The sequence below is a fragment of the Chiloscyllium plagiosum genome, unplaced genomic scaffold (assembly GCF_037043375.1).
Source record: "Chiloscyllium plagiosum isolate Xiang-an unplaced genomic scaffold, Cpla_swu_hap1 HiC_scaffold_30, whole genome shotgun sequence".
Taxonomy (NCBI): domain Eukaryota; kingdom Metazoa; phylum Chordata; class Chondrichthyes; order Orectolobiformes; family Hemiscylliidae; genus Chiloscyllium; species Chiloscyllium plagiosum.
Window position 1 is genome coordinate 25,748,321 of NW_028270168.1, and position 14,734 is coordinate 25,763,054.

Genomic DNA, 14,734 nt, shown 5'->3' on the forward strand with positions numbered 1-14,734 from the left:
GTTCTGGTCACCACAATATAGGCAGGATGTGGAAGCTTTGGAAAGGGTTCAGAGGAGATTTACTAGGATGTTGCGTGGTATGGAAGGAAGGTCTTATGAGGAAAGGCTGAGGGGCTGAGGCTGTTTTCATTGGAGAGAAGAAGGTTGAGAGATGACTAAATCAAGACATATAAGATAATCAGAGGGTTAGATAGGGTGGACAGTGAGAGCCTTTTTCCTTGGATGATGAAGGCTAACATGAGGAGACATAGCTTTAAATTGAGGGGTGATAGATTTAAGACAGATATCGGAGTTGTTTCTTTACCCAGAGAATAGTAGGGGCATGAAACGGCCTGCCTGCAACAGTAGTAGACTCGCCGACATTAAAGGCATTTAAATGGGCATTGGACATACATATGGATAATAATGGAATGGTCTAGGTTAAGTGAGCATCAGGTTAATTTCACAGGTCAGCACAACATCGAGGGCCAAAGGGCCTGGACTGCACTGTAACGTTCTATGTTCACTGACTGGATTTCTCACTGATAATATGTGATGTTTCCTATTGAAGACTTCAAAGCAAGGTGTGTGAATATGGACATAATTATGAATGGAGCAGCAGAAAGCCCTTTTAACAATGGGTTATGTGAAAGGAGCCATGCAGTAACAGACAAAATGGTTTGTAAAAGTTTGGTTGAAGAAGTTATCATCTGCCCTTGCTTAAATGTATATACTAAAAAGTCTTGAGATCCTGAATGGTTCCTCACCAGCTGAATGTCGAAAGGAAGTTTTTTCTTGTGAGAGAAACTAGAACTAGAGGTCATGGTCTAAGTATGAAAGGGTCACCCATTTATGACAGAGATGAAAAAACATTTACTGAGTTGAGAGAATTCCCCATCTCAAAAGGCAATGGATGCAGCATCTTCAAATATTTTTAAAGGTAAAGATGGATAGATTTTTGATTGCCAAATGGATGAAACATTATCGAAGATATGCAAGGATGCAGAATGAAGTTAAAATCAAATCAGCCATGATCTTATTGAATGGCAGAGCAGGATTGAAGTGCAGAGTGACCTACCTTTGCTCCTTGTTTGTATAATTCATTGCAGATGGTGGGAGGATACAGACCGTATCAGTTATTTTGTGGTAGGAATCCTAAGTTTCATCAGTAAAAAGTGAACAATCCCAGCTCTGGAAGGTTTTACAATTAGTTCTGCTTTTTCAGAGCATTTGAACGCACTGCATGCAGGTATCATTAAAGCCAAATTCTCACAGAATTCAGCAAGCGTTAACAAACAAGGCCATCAGAAACCCACATCAATCTGGGCGATATGGTTTCTTATATGAAGAGACCAGGAGAAGGTCAGGGGTAAAGGTGGAAAAATAAGAAGTGGACAGCAAAGGAACCAACTAGACATTCTTCCATGTTGCATGGTATGAATTAAAAATTTACAGGTTCTGAAAGAGTTATAGAAAAGGTCAAAAATCAAACGTTACCAGGTTATAGTCCAACTGTCTTATTTGAACTTGCAATTTCAAATAAATCTGTTTGACTATAACCTGGTGTCATTTGATTTTTGGCCGAGTCTATCCCAGTTCAACTCCGGCATCCCCACATCACAGTAATAGAAAATAAAGAGGAGCCAGGTACCTCTCAGATCCATATGGCACAGAGCTATGAGGATCAAACTGCCACAGTTTGTCTGATGATGAACAAATCAGTTGTCATAGTCAATGCAGTTATTGATCACTAAGGAGAGCTAACAAAAGTGGATAATAAAGTAAAATATTAACTAGAAGGGATAAGTCAATGCAGAAATTATAGGTAGAACGGGGAAGGCCACTGGAATATATAAAAGTTGAATGAGGGGCAGAAGCACGGATCAGGAACATGAAATATTCATGTCAGTTGTGGCAGTTTGATTCTCATAGCTGTGTAACGTATGGATCTGAGAGGTACCTCGCTCCTCTCTATTTTCTATAATTCTTTCAGAAACTGTAAATTTTTAATTCATAGCATGAAACCTTGAAGAATGCATCTGAATAATTTGGTTCCCTAGCTGCAGAATTATTATTTTTCCATCTTTACCAATAACCTTCTCCAGGTGTCTCCATTTCCTCTATTATAATAAACATGAAATACAAATTGGAGGGATGAAAACAAAGCTCAGGCTCAAAATGGGTCCATGAGTGAACACTCCCTGTGAAAGGAGATCACAAACCATTGCAAGAAATCCTTTTAACAGGAAATCCTTTTAACAGAAGGTCAAGAAGTGTTTATAACCTTGAATAAACTAGAAGGTGGGTTAATGAAAGATGCCAAACAATGAGAACTACAAAGTTGGAGAAAGTTAGTGATGTACACTGAGGTGCAAAATAGGGGATAAAGAGCCCTCTCATTAAAACTGATATCTATGGGGATATCAGGAATAAAAAAATGACTAGAATAAGATTAGGGACAATGAAGGATAATACGGAGAAGTTGTGCATGGAGTCAGAGGAGATAGGGGAAGCACTAAATGAATGTTTTTCATTAGTATTCACACTAGAAAAAGACAATGTTGTCAAGGAGAATACTAAGATACAAGCTACTAGACTAGATGGAATTGAGGAGAAAGTGAGGTCTGCAGATGCTGGAGATCAGAGCTGAAAATGTGTTGCTGGAAAAGCGCAGCAGGTCAGGCAGTATCCAGGGAACAGGAGAATCGACGTTTCGGGCATAAGCCCTTCTTTAGGATTCTTAGACTAGATGGAATTGAGGTTCACAAGGGGGAGGTATTAGCAATTCTGGAAAGGGTAAAAATAGATATGTTCCCTAGGCTGGATAGGATTTATCCTAAGATTCTCTTGGAAGCCAGGGAGGAGATTGGCTTTGATCTTTATGTCATCATTGTCTACAGCAATAGTGCCAAAAGACTTGAGGATAGCAAATGTTTTTCCCTTGTTCAAAAAGGGGAGTAGAGACAACCCTGGTAATTGTAGACCAGTGAGCCTTACTTCGGTTGTGGGTAAAGTGTTGGAAAAGGGCAGAAGAGATAGGATTTATAATCATCTCGAAAGGAATAAGTTGATTAGGGATAGTCAACACAGTTTTGTTAAGGGTCGGTCGTGCCTCACAAACCTTATTGACTTCTATGAGAAGTTGACCAAACAGGTGAGTGAGGATAAAGCAGTCAATGTGGTGTATATAGACTTCAGTAAGGCATTTAATAAGATTCCCCACAGTAGGTTATTGCACAAAATACAGAGGCATGAGGTTGAGGGTGATTTAGCAGTTTCAATCAGAAATTGGCCAGCTAAAAGAAGACAGAGGATGGTGGTTGATGGGAAATGCTCATCTTGGAGTTCAGTTACTAGTGGTGTACCACAAGGATCTGTTTTGGGTCCACTGCTGTTTGTCATTTCTATATTTGAAATTTGCTACCCAGGTTGATAGGGTTGTTGAGAAGGCATATGGTGTGTTAGCTTTTATTACTGGAGGGATTGAGTTTTGGAATGATGAGGTCATGCTGCAGCTGTACAGAACTCTGGTGCGGCCACACTTGGAGTATTGCGTACAGTTCTGGTCACTGCATTATAGGAAGGATGTGGAAGTTTTGGAAAGGGTTCAAAGGAGATTTATTAGGATGTTGCCTGGAATGGAGGGAAGGTCTTACGAAGAAAGGCTAAGGGACTTGAGGCTTGTTTTCATTGGAAAGAAGGTTTAGAGGTGACTTAATTGAGACATATAAGATAGCCAGAGGGTTAGATAGAGTAGACAGTGAGAGCTTTTTTCCTCAGATGGTGATGGCTAGCACGAGGGGACATAGCTTTAAACTGAGGGGAGATAGACATAGGACAGATATCAGAGATAGTTTCTTTACTTGGAGAGTAGTAGGGGTATGGAACGCACTGTCTGCAACAGTAGTAGACTCGCCAACTTTAAGGGTATTTAAATGGTCATTAGATAAACATATGGATGAAAATGGAATAATGTTGGTTAGATGGGCTTCAGATTGATTTCACAGGTCAGTGCAACATTGTGGGCTGAAGTGCTGTAATGTTCTACATTCTATGCACAGCATAGATATTTCCTGTTGAGAATTATAAGACCAAAGTAAATGGGATCAAGATAAAATTAGATTCATTCATGGTTGGAAAAGCAATTTTTAAATTTTCTTGGCTTTATCAGCAGCTAATGTTTGGGGGCTTAGATCAATTGGTGCTGAAGCTGCATTTCTGTAGGGAGGTCAAGTTAAGAGGAAAGTTTTTCTTCACCCTCCAAAAGAGGCACCAAATACATTGAGGACATTCTGGAATCTGAAGAAATGTGTATATGGCCTGAATGATGCCTCTCGAGTTTGCTTATTCATACTAAGGTCTGTCTTATTAAGATTGGGCTGTCTTCTATGTTTTACTGACACTGAGTTGCAACTTCCAGACATCTTTATGATTCATAAAGATTTTTTTTGCAGGGTGGGAGCAGAGAATTTGCAAGCATTGTGACAAATGGACTTAAGCCAAATTCAAACTTGGAAGTCAGACTTCTGAGCTTTTAAGTACATTGGCTTGGAAACCAAGTGGGATGGAACAAATGTCACTTTACATCAGCAATCTCATTTGGAAAATATTAGCCCTATTGCTATTAGTCTAATAGAACGTCAGAATAAGATGCAGCAGCTTCCAAAACTGAAATGAAGGACGGGAGGTCTAATTGGATCGCTGAGTTGGCTGGGCACCCTAACAAGGCCAGATGTCAGTTTTGAAATATTACAGCTGAGTACAATTTTGAAAAAATCTCAAGGTGGAATAAATTATTTAGGCAAAGAAAGCATTGAAAAAAGTTTAGAAAGGAGCATTATGTTTGAAAGTTGCAATATTGGGAGATATCAGGAAGATAATACTTGTTGTTTTTAGCCATGCTTCTCAAGTGACATATTCTCAAATGCCGAAGAGTTCAAAATTTTTTAGTGAGAAATGTTGCCCATTAGCTGGGAAGTTAAAATGATCAGAAGGGTAGTAAAAAGCACTTCATCAGTTGAAAACCTTTTCTTGTGCCGTGGTCCTAAACCTTAGCACAATAGCCATGCTGATAGACTTACCATTGGGCAAAGCAAAATCAGTATGAACTGACCCTGTGCTGCGTGCACCTCCAAGTTAAGCTGCCCTCCTTCAGGAACTGCCCTCCTTCAGGAAGATGAATCTGGAATGGAGAGACCAATTCAGTACTTATCCAAAAAATTAAACAAATGTTAGGAACTGTGCTCCACAGTAGAGAAGGAAACCTTTGGATTGCTAATGGCTCTCAATCACTTTGAAAGTATATGTCCATAATGGATACAAAGAGACCACAGCAATACTGACCACAATCTATCAGCTTTTGTGGAAAGGGTTAAGACACAATGCCAGGTTATTCTGTTAGAGCTTGTTCCTTCAATTGTACCACTAAAACATCACCCACATTGCTGGGAAATCAAATCTGTGATCACAGACATCCTGCCCAGAACTTTGTGTGAGTGTTGGGGGAGGGGGCTTTATGTTCAATTTGTTGTTCACTTTCTCTTTAGTAACGAACTGAGAATGGATGTCATTGCATTTGTCCTGCAGAGGAAATGGCATGCTCACAGATCAGAATCCCAAAGTACCATAGACATTGTTAGCCTTTTAATGTTATTTAAAAGATATCTGCCACTAACAAATGACTGTGGATGAAAATGCAGGTGCTGTCTGGAAAAGTCCACTGTGAGACCTCTGGAATGCTGCTTCTGTATGTCAAGAAAGTTTTAAACAGTAAGAAACTTAACAGGAAGATATTATGGGGGGGGGGGGCGGCAATTATTCCCCAACACCCACCCCCCCACCCCGACCCCCAGACCTCATCACCACTGCCACCTCATCAGAAAACTACCTCTTGTTGACGTGGTTAAAACCAAAAGTAATGATTATCTTTATGTATAATGGCCTGACATCCTAATGTTTGGACTAGTGTACTGTTGATGTCACAACCTTGAGAACTGCCATTGAGTAAACCTGCAATGGAAGTAAAAAGAAAATACACGTCTCTCATCCTGAGTGTTGGAAGCCAACTAACCAGCAACCCACTGTTGGAACTGTTACAATACTAAACACCACCCACCCCCATCACCACCACTGCTATTTTAAACCAGCCACACAGAAAAGATTTACCCCATGCGGTAATTTATGAAAATTCGAGAGGCCAAGAACTATCCCAAACGTCACTATTTAAAGTAAAAATTAACAACTTTATTTCTTAAAGTATAACAGAGAATAATTAACTAACTATTACAACTCTTCCTCCAACCTATATTTTACCTTCCCCTTCTACAATACTAGTCCGATAAAATCCCCTGATTAAGATTTAAGAAAAATGCAACTTTCAAAACCAGCCAGCTATCAAATCTGCTCTTTATATCTTGCTCTGTCTTCTTTTCTTCTTCTTAAGGATTTCTGTTTCACAGGTCACTGATCGATAAAGGTACCTTTAAGAGACTATTCGCTGGGCAGTCTGCATGTGTTGGTGGCTTGGCAGTTCTCCCCCAACTGTTCAATTTTCCCCAGCCTTATACCCCCACAGCATTGGATTGTGTCATTGGCTTTTAAGATTGTCAATATGCTGAATTCAAACATGATTGGAGTTTGGTTGTTTTGGGGTGTAAAAATTAAACTGATTGGCCTAATTCAAATTTGTTTTTGTCTCCAGGCAAGCAGCTACACTAGCTGCTGGACCAAGAGGTTTCACTGTATCTTATTCAAAATACTTGATCCTGTCAAGTAGTTCTGCTAGCTTTTAACTTTCTTAAAGTTACAGTACACCCACAAGTTCATAACAAAAGGAATCAGGACAGAGTTTCCTTTAGCCCACAAAGCCAGCATTATTAAAATTGACTGGTAAACTACCAACGTCAATGCTACTGCATTGGCCGCAGTGTTCAACATGGTAAACAATCCACTGGTCACAAACAATTCAGTGACCGATTTATTCATTTTTTTTAACATTTATCTTTTTGGATTCATCTCTTAACTATAATTTGTGAATCACTGACCGTAACAGACACTTCAGGCCAGGATTTTGCTCCTAAGTTCCGGAATCAAATTGGGAAATGTCCTGACATGGCAGACCTGCCTCAATTGAAAGGCCTCTATTAGATCTGATATTCACCCCGGGAAAACGGGCGGGATCAGATTGGTCTGTCAACTCGAGAAGAAGGAGAGATAAGTGGCCAAATGAATGTTAGCTGTTTTAAATGCTGTCAAGCGATCTAGTCCTCACCCTTCTCATACTATTTCTTGACCTTTCATACTCCTATGTCACATGCATGTCACCTCAAGTTCCCATTCACTTGCCCCTACACCAATTCATGCTACCCACTCACCTCATGATGTTTCATAACTTCTGTGTCACTTCCGTGCTAATTAATGTGCCACCTCCATAGCCCACTACTTACCATATGGCAACCTAAGGTGTCTTATGGAGATAAAGTAAAAAAGCTAACAATTTAAAATAGCTATCATTCATGCCCACTTGACAGTGAAAAGAACTGATGAACAGCTTATGCCTGAAACGTCAATTCTCCTGCTCCTTGGATGTTGCCTGACCTGCTGTGCTTTTCCAGCACCACACTCTCGACTCTGATCTCCGGCATCTGCAGTCCTCACATTCTCTAGTGAAAAGAACTCCCATTCAAGAAACCCTTTCAAACCTTTTAAACTTCTCCAAGTAGTCAATCGCTCATAAAAAGAAACAAACTTTTAATCAGACCCTAAATTAAAGACATCTAATCCTTTAATAGGTTCTTTAAATTGTCACTAAAACTGTGATTTGAGAATTCCCTGTTGAGATTTACAACTTTTGAAGCTCACCCCAGCATTCATTATGATACAATAATCATAGCCTTTAGGAAGTGTCGACAAATACATCTTTTGAAACTGCATAATTTTATGATTTTTTTTCTAACCCACATTAGACAGCTTATCACTCTCGTAGGGGTGTTTTTAAATCTTAGTGACAGTTTGACCTTTTATTTCTTTTTTAAAGATTGGAAAATATCTTCTTAAATCTGGATATTTTGACTTCTTCCGCCCTTCAAGGCTATTTGCATTCTCTGCATAAATTTATGATTCCCACACTTTAAGGTTAAAGCTCTCAGAGCAGCCAAATCAGACCAGTTTGAACTCAGCACTAACTTCAGATGGCTCCGCTGAATTTGGGTTTTTGAACTGTGCGATTCACGATTCACCTTCTTCATCCACCAGTAAAAACAGGATCTGGAGAAAATTGGGTTAGAATCTCTGCTTTCAGGTCTCGTCCACCATTTTTTAAAGATCCACAGAGTCTTCCCGATGCTGTGAAACTCTGCCCCTGGAGGTTATTGTCAGTTCCACAGGCTAATTCTAGTGATTGCTGACAGTTTTGCCACCATTACAAAATCTGGATAATTGAAAAATCAATGCTATGTCTTGCTCAGGTTATCAAATATTCAGATCAAACAGTCACACTGCATTTTCTAACCTAATGAAAACATTCAAATAGTAGTCCGATATTCGTTTGTATCTTTTGTTGGCTGAATACAAACACTTTAACAACATACAATGGATTGTGCTCCACCCTTGTCAGTTCTTTTCCAATGAAATTTTGCTGGAGAAAAGTTCTTTTCTCATTGTGTCGTTTGGCACACAAACACTGTTATGCTATTATCACTACAGATAATTTATATATTCATTCATGAATTAATGTTTTTTTTCAATTGTGTCTTTTTAGTTGTACAGCTTTCTAATGCAATTCAACAGAATTGATGCATTCAAAAACTCGCACATAAATCAGATTATCCAGGTTATGCCTCATCACACAGGAATGCTTATGTGGAGTGGAATACTGTTACACATCCATGAATCCAATCATGTATCAAGGTCCTCCCAGTTAGTGAAAGATGCTTCAAATCTCTGAGTCAAAATCCTCCCTATCACAGCAATGCTGAAGCACAAATCAGATCTCCCGTCCAAGTGAGGGAGGAGAAATTGGAGGGCAAGCAACTTATCACCTATTTCAATGTTTATCCCATTTGATGCAATGTTTTTGACAAGTAGTGTGTGTTGAATATTAAACCGCATGTGGTCACTGATGCATTCATTTGTGAAAGTGATCTCATATTTCATACTATCCCACAATGGTTACAAACCAAGGTTATTTTTGATTTGGAAGAACAAAGTTAGTGATGCATTGCTGCTCAGCATCTCATATATATCTATTAACAGTGTTGATCATTTGAAGATGAAATATACTTTACCCAACTCACAACTGTTAGACCATATTAATGTGCCTGCTGTAGTTTATTATTCACTTTCATATGACCTATCACATTGGAGTTCTGATATTTATAGGGAGGGAATGAAATTCCATTCCTTCCCACAATATCCCTACCCACAGAGGCAGGTAATATCAAGGACAATGGCTTTGAAGACTGCAAGTGCATGCAGAAATAGAATTTTTAATGTATTAGGCATTCTCTATGGCTTTGCACCAGATTCAAGATCAAGGCTGAGAAATTTGCTTTGTACCAACAACTGGCGCAATGTGGAATGTATGACTCGAGCCTTCACCTCTGAACATCGATGCATCCATGTCCCCTCCAAATTGCACCTAAGGTCGTATTCCCATGAAGATGGCAGGTGGGACAACACCCTATAGCTCACTGGTTGACCCCTTGTTGAAATCGGTTTGCATTGATGCCAAGACCAGTATCAGATAAGCCTTGAAGGCAGGAAAGGGGAAAGCTCAGGTTAATGGACACTAAGAGTAGTAAGCCAAAAGGTGGTCATACAGTCATAGAGATGTACAACATGGAAACAGGCCACCTTTGGAATACTGTATTCAATTCTGATCTCCCTGCTAGACAAAGGATGTTGTGAAACTTGAAAGGGTTCAGAAAAAATTTATAAGGATGTTACCAAGGTTGGGGGGTTTGAGCTATAGGGAGAGGTTGAATAGGCTGGGGCTATTTTCCCTGGAACATCAGAGGCTGATATGTGACCTTATAGAGGTTTATAAAATCATGAGGGGCATGGATAGGGTGAATAGTCAAGGTCTTTTCCCCATAATAGGGGAGTCCAGATCTAGAGGGCATAGATTTAAAGTAAAAGGGGAAAGATTTAAAAGGGACCTAGGGGGCAATGTTTTCATGCAGGGGGTGTTGTGTATATAGAATGAACTGCCAGAGGAAGTAGTACAAATTACAACATTTAAAAGGCATCTGGATGGGTACACTAATAGGAAGTCTTCTCAGGGATATGGGCCAAATGCTGACAAATAGGATTAGATTAATTTCAGATATCTGGTTGGCATGGACGAGTTGGACTGGAAGGTGCTGTATTTCCTATTGCTCCAGCTCCTTGCACTGCATACAACTAAATAAAAGCTAAGAAACTAAACTCCAATGTCAGGAAAGTCTAGAACTAAGTAAATTATCTATTTAATCTATTAAATTATCCCCTTTCTATTTCTTTAAGAAAAGATCAACATGGCAAAATGTCTTTCTTTAAAACGATTTTATTAATTTCAGGTATCTTTTATTGAAACAACCTTCAGAGCAGTATTAAACTGACCAACTTGTCTACAGGCACCCACTTTCACCATTCCGGACACATATCTAAATCTACAATAAAATAATCAAACAGAATATGATATGACCCCAACCTCCCACTCCCTCCCCTCTGTTATTCCATCCTGTTCCATTGTTTCTTACTAAAATCCTTACCATTTCCCAGCTCTCTCCCAAAATTCCAAAGAGGCAGGTTTCACCTCAGTACCAACTTGGCTCTGTTAGTGTTTGCTCACTCATTCTCACTGTGAGAAAGATAGAAACAAAGTTGCAAGCAGAAGATGTTAGGGACAGAGAAGCAGATGGTGAGGGACAAGAACACAGAGGAGACAAGTAGGCTGAGACGTTGGGAGAGACATATTAATGTGATACAAACCACAGAGGAAGACTTGCTGCATCTGTTGCTGCAAATATAGCAAAACAACCTGTTTACAAGTACATAATTTATCAATTCTGTGCCACCCTACACAGACAAAATCTTTCTTCTTGCGTACATAGAAATGTGTCTATAGTTTATTCTCTATAATGCCACAACCTACAATTAATAAACAGTGTTTAACAATTTCAAGTACTTTTCCTGCAGTTGATGGGCAATGTTTGTTTTTCAAAGGTTTGTTAAATATTTATTTATTGAAACAGTAAAATAAGTCATCCTATTAAAGTAATAGATATTTTGTCAGTCGTTATAATTTTACACACTGATTTGCAATGTTATCCAATGTTTCTCACTGGCTGAGCTGTTTGATCTCTGTCTTACAGAGGAGGTTCAGCAACATTATACACAACTAAGGATGGGCGAGATGATCATTATTCTGGTTGTGCTCGTCATGTGGGCAGGTGGGTGTTTGCTCTATACCATTTGTCTTTGAATTTGACGAAATATGTTTTGTTTAACCTGCCATTCAGAATGACAAGGCAAGAAGATATTGTGATTTCATTTCAAATTGAAAAGAAGCATTTTTGCACATTTAGGGAATGTTACAAACAATGCTACAAAACCTATTCATTCACTATTTAATAAGCTTTTATTGTCAGTTAAGAAAAAGTAACAGCTTTCTGTATTCCAGATCAAATTAAAGGTCATACGGTCACAACTCTTTATCTGCTATGTCTGAACTCTAACAATTAACAAGTCCTTTAGCTTTAGCTAGTTGCATCATTTATTATTCGATGGTTACAAGGTTCGACTGTTAACACTTTGAGGAGAAAGTGAGGTCTGCAGATGCTGGAGATCAGAGCTGAAAATGTGTTGCTGGAAAAGCGCAGCAGGCCAGGCAGCATCCAGGGAAAAGGAGAATCGACGTTTCGGGCATAAGCCCTTCTTCAGGAATGAGGAAAGTGTGCCCAGCAGGCTAAGATAAAAGGTAGGGAGGAGGGACTTGGGGGAGGGGCGTCGGAAATGTGATAGGTGGAAAGAGGTCAAGGTGAGGGTGATAGGTCAGACTGGGGTGGGGGCAGAGAGGTCGGGAAGAAGATTGCAGGTTAGGAAGGCGGTGCTGAATTCGATGGATTAGACTGAGACAAGGTGGGGGGAGGGGAAATGAGGAAACTGGTGAAATCCGAGTTCATCCCTTGTGGTTGGAGGGTTCCTAGGCAGAAGATGAGGCGCTCTTCCTCCAACCGTCGTTTTGTTGTGGTCTGGCGATGGAGGAGTCCAAAGACCTGCATATCCTTGGTGGAGTGGGAGGGGGAATTGAAATGTTGAGCCACAGGGTGGTTGGGTTGGTTGGTCCGGGTGTCCCAGAGGTGTTCTCTGAAACGCTCCGCAAGTAGCCGGCCTGTCTCCCCAATATAGAAGAGGCCACATCGGGTGCAGAGGATGCAATAGATGATGTGTGTGGAGGTGCAGGTGAATCTGTGGCGGATATGGAAGTTTCCTTTGGGGCCTTGGAGGGAGGTGAGGGGGGAGGTGTGGGCGCAAGTCTTGCACCTCCTGCGGTTACAGGGGAAGGTGCCAGGAGTGGAGGTTGGGTTGGTGGGGGGTGTGGACCTGACGAGGGAGTCACGGAGGGAGTGGTCTTTACGGAATGCTGATAGGGGAGGGGAGGGAAATATATTCTTGATGGTGGGGTCCGTTTGGAGGTGGCGGAAATGACGGCGGATGATGCGCTGAACATGGAGATTGGTGGGGTGGTAGGCGAGGACCAGTGGGGTTCTGTCCTGGTGGCGGTTGGAGGGGCGGGGCTCAAGGGCGGAGGAGCGGGAAGTGGAAGAGATGCGGTGGAGGGCATCGTCGACCACGTTGGGGGGGAAATTGCGGTCCTTGAAGAAGGAGGCCATCTGGGTTGTGCGTTTTTGGAACTGGTCCTCCTGGGAGCAGATGCGGCGGAGTCGAAGGAATTGGGAGAATGGGATAGCGTTTTTACAGGGGGCAGGATGGGAGGAGGTGTAGTCCAGGTAGCTGTGGGAGTCGGTCGGTTTGTAGTAGATGTCCGTGTTGATTCGGTCGCCTGAGATAGAAATAGAAAGGTCGAGGAAGGGGAGGGAGGAATCTGAGACTGTCCAGGTGAATTTGAGGTCGGGGTGGAAGGTGTTGGTGAAGTGGATGAACTGTTCAACCTCCTCATGGGAGCACGAGGCGGCGCCGATACAATCATCGATGTAGCGGAGGAAAAGGTGGGGGGTGGGGCCAGTGTAGTTGCGGAAGATGGATTGTTCCACATATCCTACGAAGAGGCAGGCATAGCTGGGGCCCATGCGGGTGCCCATGGCTACTCCTTTTGTTTGGAGGAAGTGGGAGGATTGGAAAGAGAAGTAGTTCAGGGTGAGGACCAGTTCAGTCAGTCGAAGGAGGGTGTCAGTGGAAGGGAACTGGTCGGTACGAAGGGAAAGAAAGAAGCGGAGGGCTTTGAGTCCTTCGTGATGGGGGATGGAGGTGTACAGGGACTGGATGTCCATGGTGAAAATAAGGCGCTGGGGACCGGGGAAGCGAAAATCATGGAGCAGGTGGAGGGCATGGGTGGTGTCCCGAACATAGGTGGGGAGTTCTTGGACTAAGGGGGACAGGACGGTGTCAAGGTATGCGGAGATGAGTTCGGTGGGGCAGGAGCAGGCGGAGACAATGGGTCGGCCGGGGCAGTCAGGTTTGTGGATTTTGGGCTGGAGGTAGAAGCGGGCGGTGCGGGGTTGTGGGACTATGAGGTTGGAGGCGGTGGATGGGAGATCACCCGAGGTGATGAGGTTATGGACGGTCTGGGAGATGATGGTTTGGTGGTGGGGGGTAGGGTCATGGTCAAGGGGGCAGTAGGAGGAGGTATCTGCGAGCTGGCGTTTGGCCTCAGCGGTGTAGAGGTCGGTGCGCCAAACTACTACCACGCCTCCCTTGTCTGCTGGTTTGATAGTGAGGTTGGGGTTGGAACGGAGGGAGTGGAGGGCTGGGTGGTGTCCCCACCTACGTTCGGGACACCACCCATGCCCTCCACCTGCTCCATGATTTTCGCTTCCCCGGTCCCCAACGCCTTATCTTCACCATGGACATCCAGTCCCTGTACACCTCCATCCCCATCACGAAGGACTCAAAGCCCTCCGCTTCTTTCTTTCCCGCCATACCGACCAGTTCCCTTCCACTGACACCCTCCTTCGACTGACTGAACTGGTCCTCACCCTGAACTACTTCTCTTTCCAATCCTCCCACTTCCTCCAAACAAAAGGAGTAGCCATGGGCACCCGCATGGGCCCCAGCTATGCCTGCCTCTTCGTAGGATATGTGGAACAATCCATCTTCCGCAACTACACTGGCCTCACCCCCCACCTTTTCCTCTGCTACATCGATGATTGTATCGGCGCCGCCTCGTGCTCCCACGAGGAGGTTGAACAGTTCATCCACTTCAACACCTTCCACCCCGACCTCAAATTCACCTGGACAGTCTCAGATTCCACCCTCCCCTTCCTCGACCTTTCTATTTCTATCTCAGGTGACCGAATCAACACGGACATCTACTACAAACCGACCGACTCCCACAGCTACCTGGACTACACCTCCTCCCATCCTGCCCCCTGTAAAAACGCCATCCCATTCTCCCAATTCCTTCGACTCCGCCGCATCTGCTCCCAGGAGGACCAGTTCCAAAAACGCACAACCCAGATGGCCTCCTTCTTCAAGGACCGCAATTTCCCCCCCAACGTGGTCGACGATGCTCTCCACCGCATCTCTTCTACTT

General features: G+C 42.6%; 1 protein-coding gene across 1 annotated transcript in view; it reads left to right on the forward strand.

Annotated features, from left to right (window-relative positions):
• The window catches only part of fndc5a (fibronectin type III domain containing 5a), a 106,916-nt gene that overhangs the window by 71,502 nt on the left and 20,680 nt on the right, over positions 1-14,734 (forward strand). Inside the window, exon 4 of the mRNA XM_043717634.2 lies at positions 11,334-11,411. Coding sequence (XP_043573569.1) covers positions 11,334-11,411 — 78 coding nt within the window. The remainder of the gene's footprint in view (positions 1-11,333; positions 11,412-14,734) is intronic.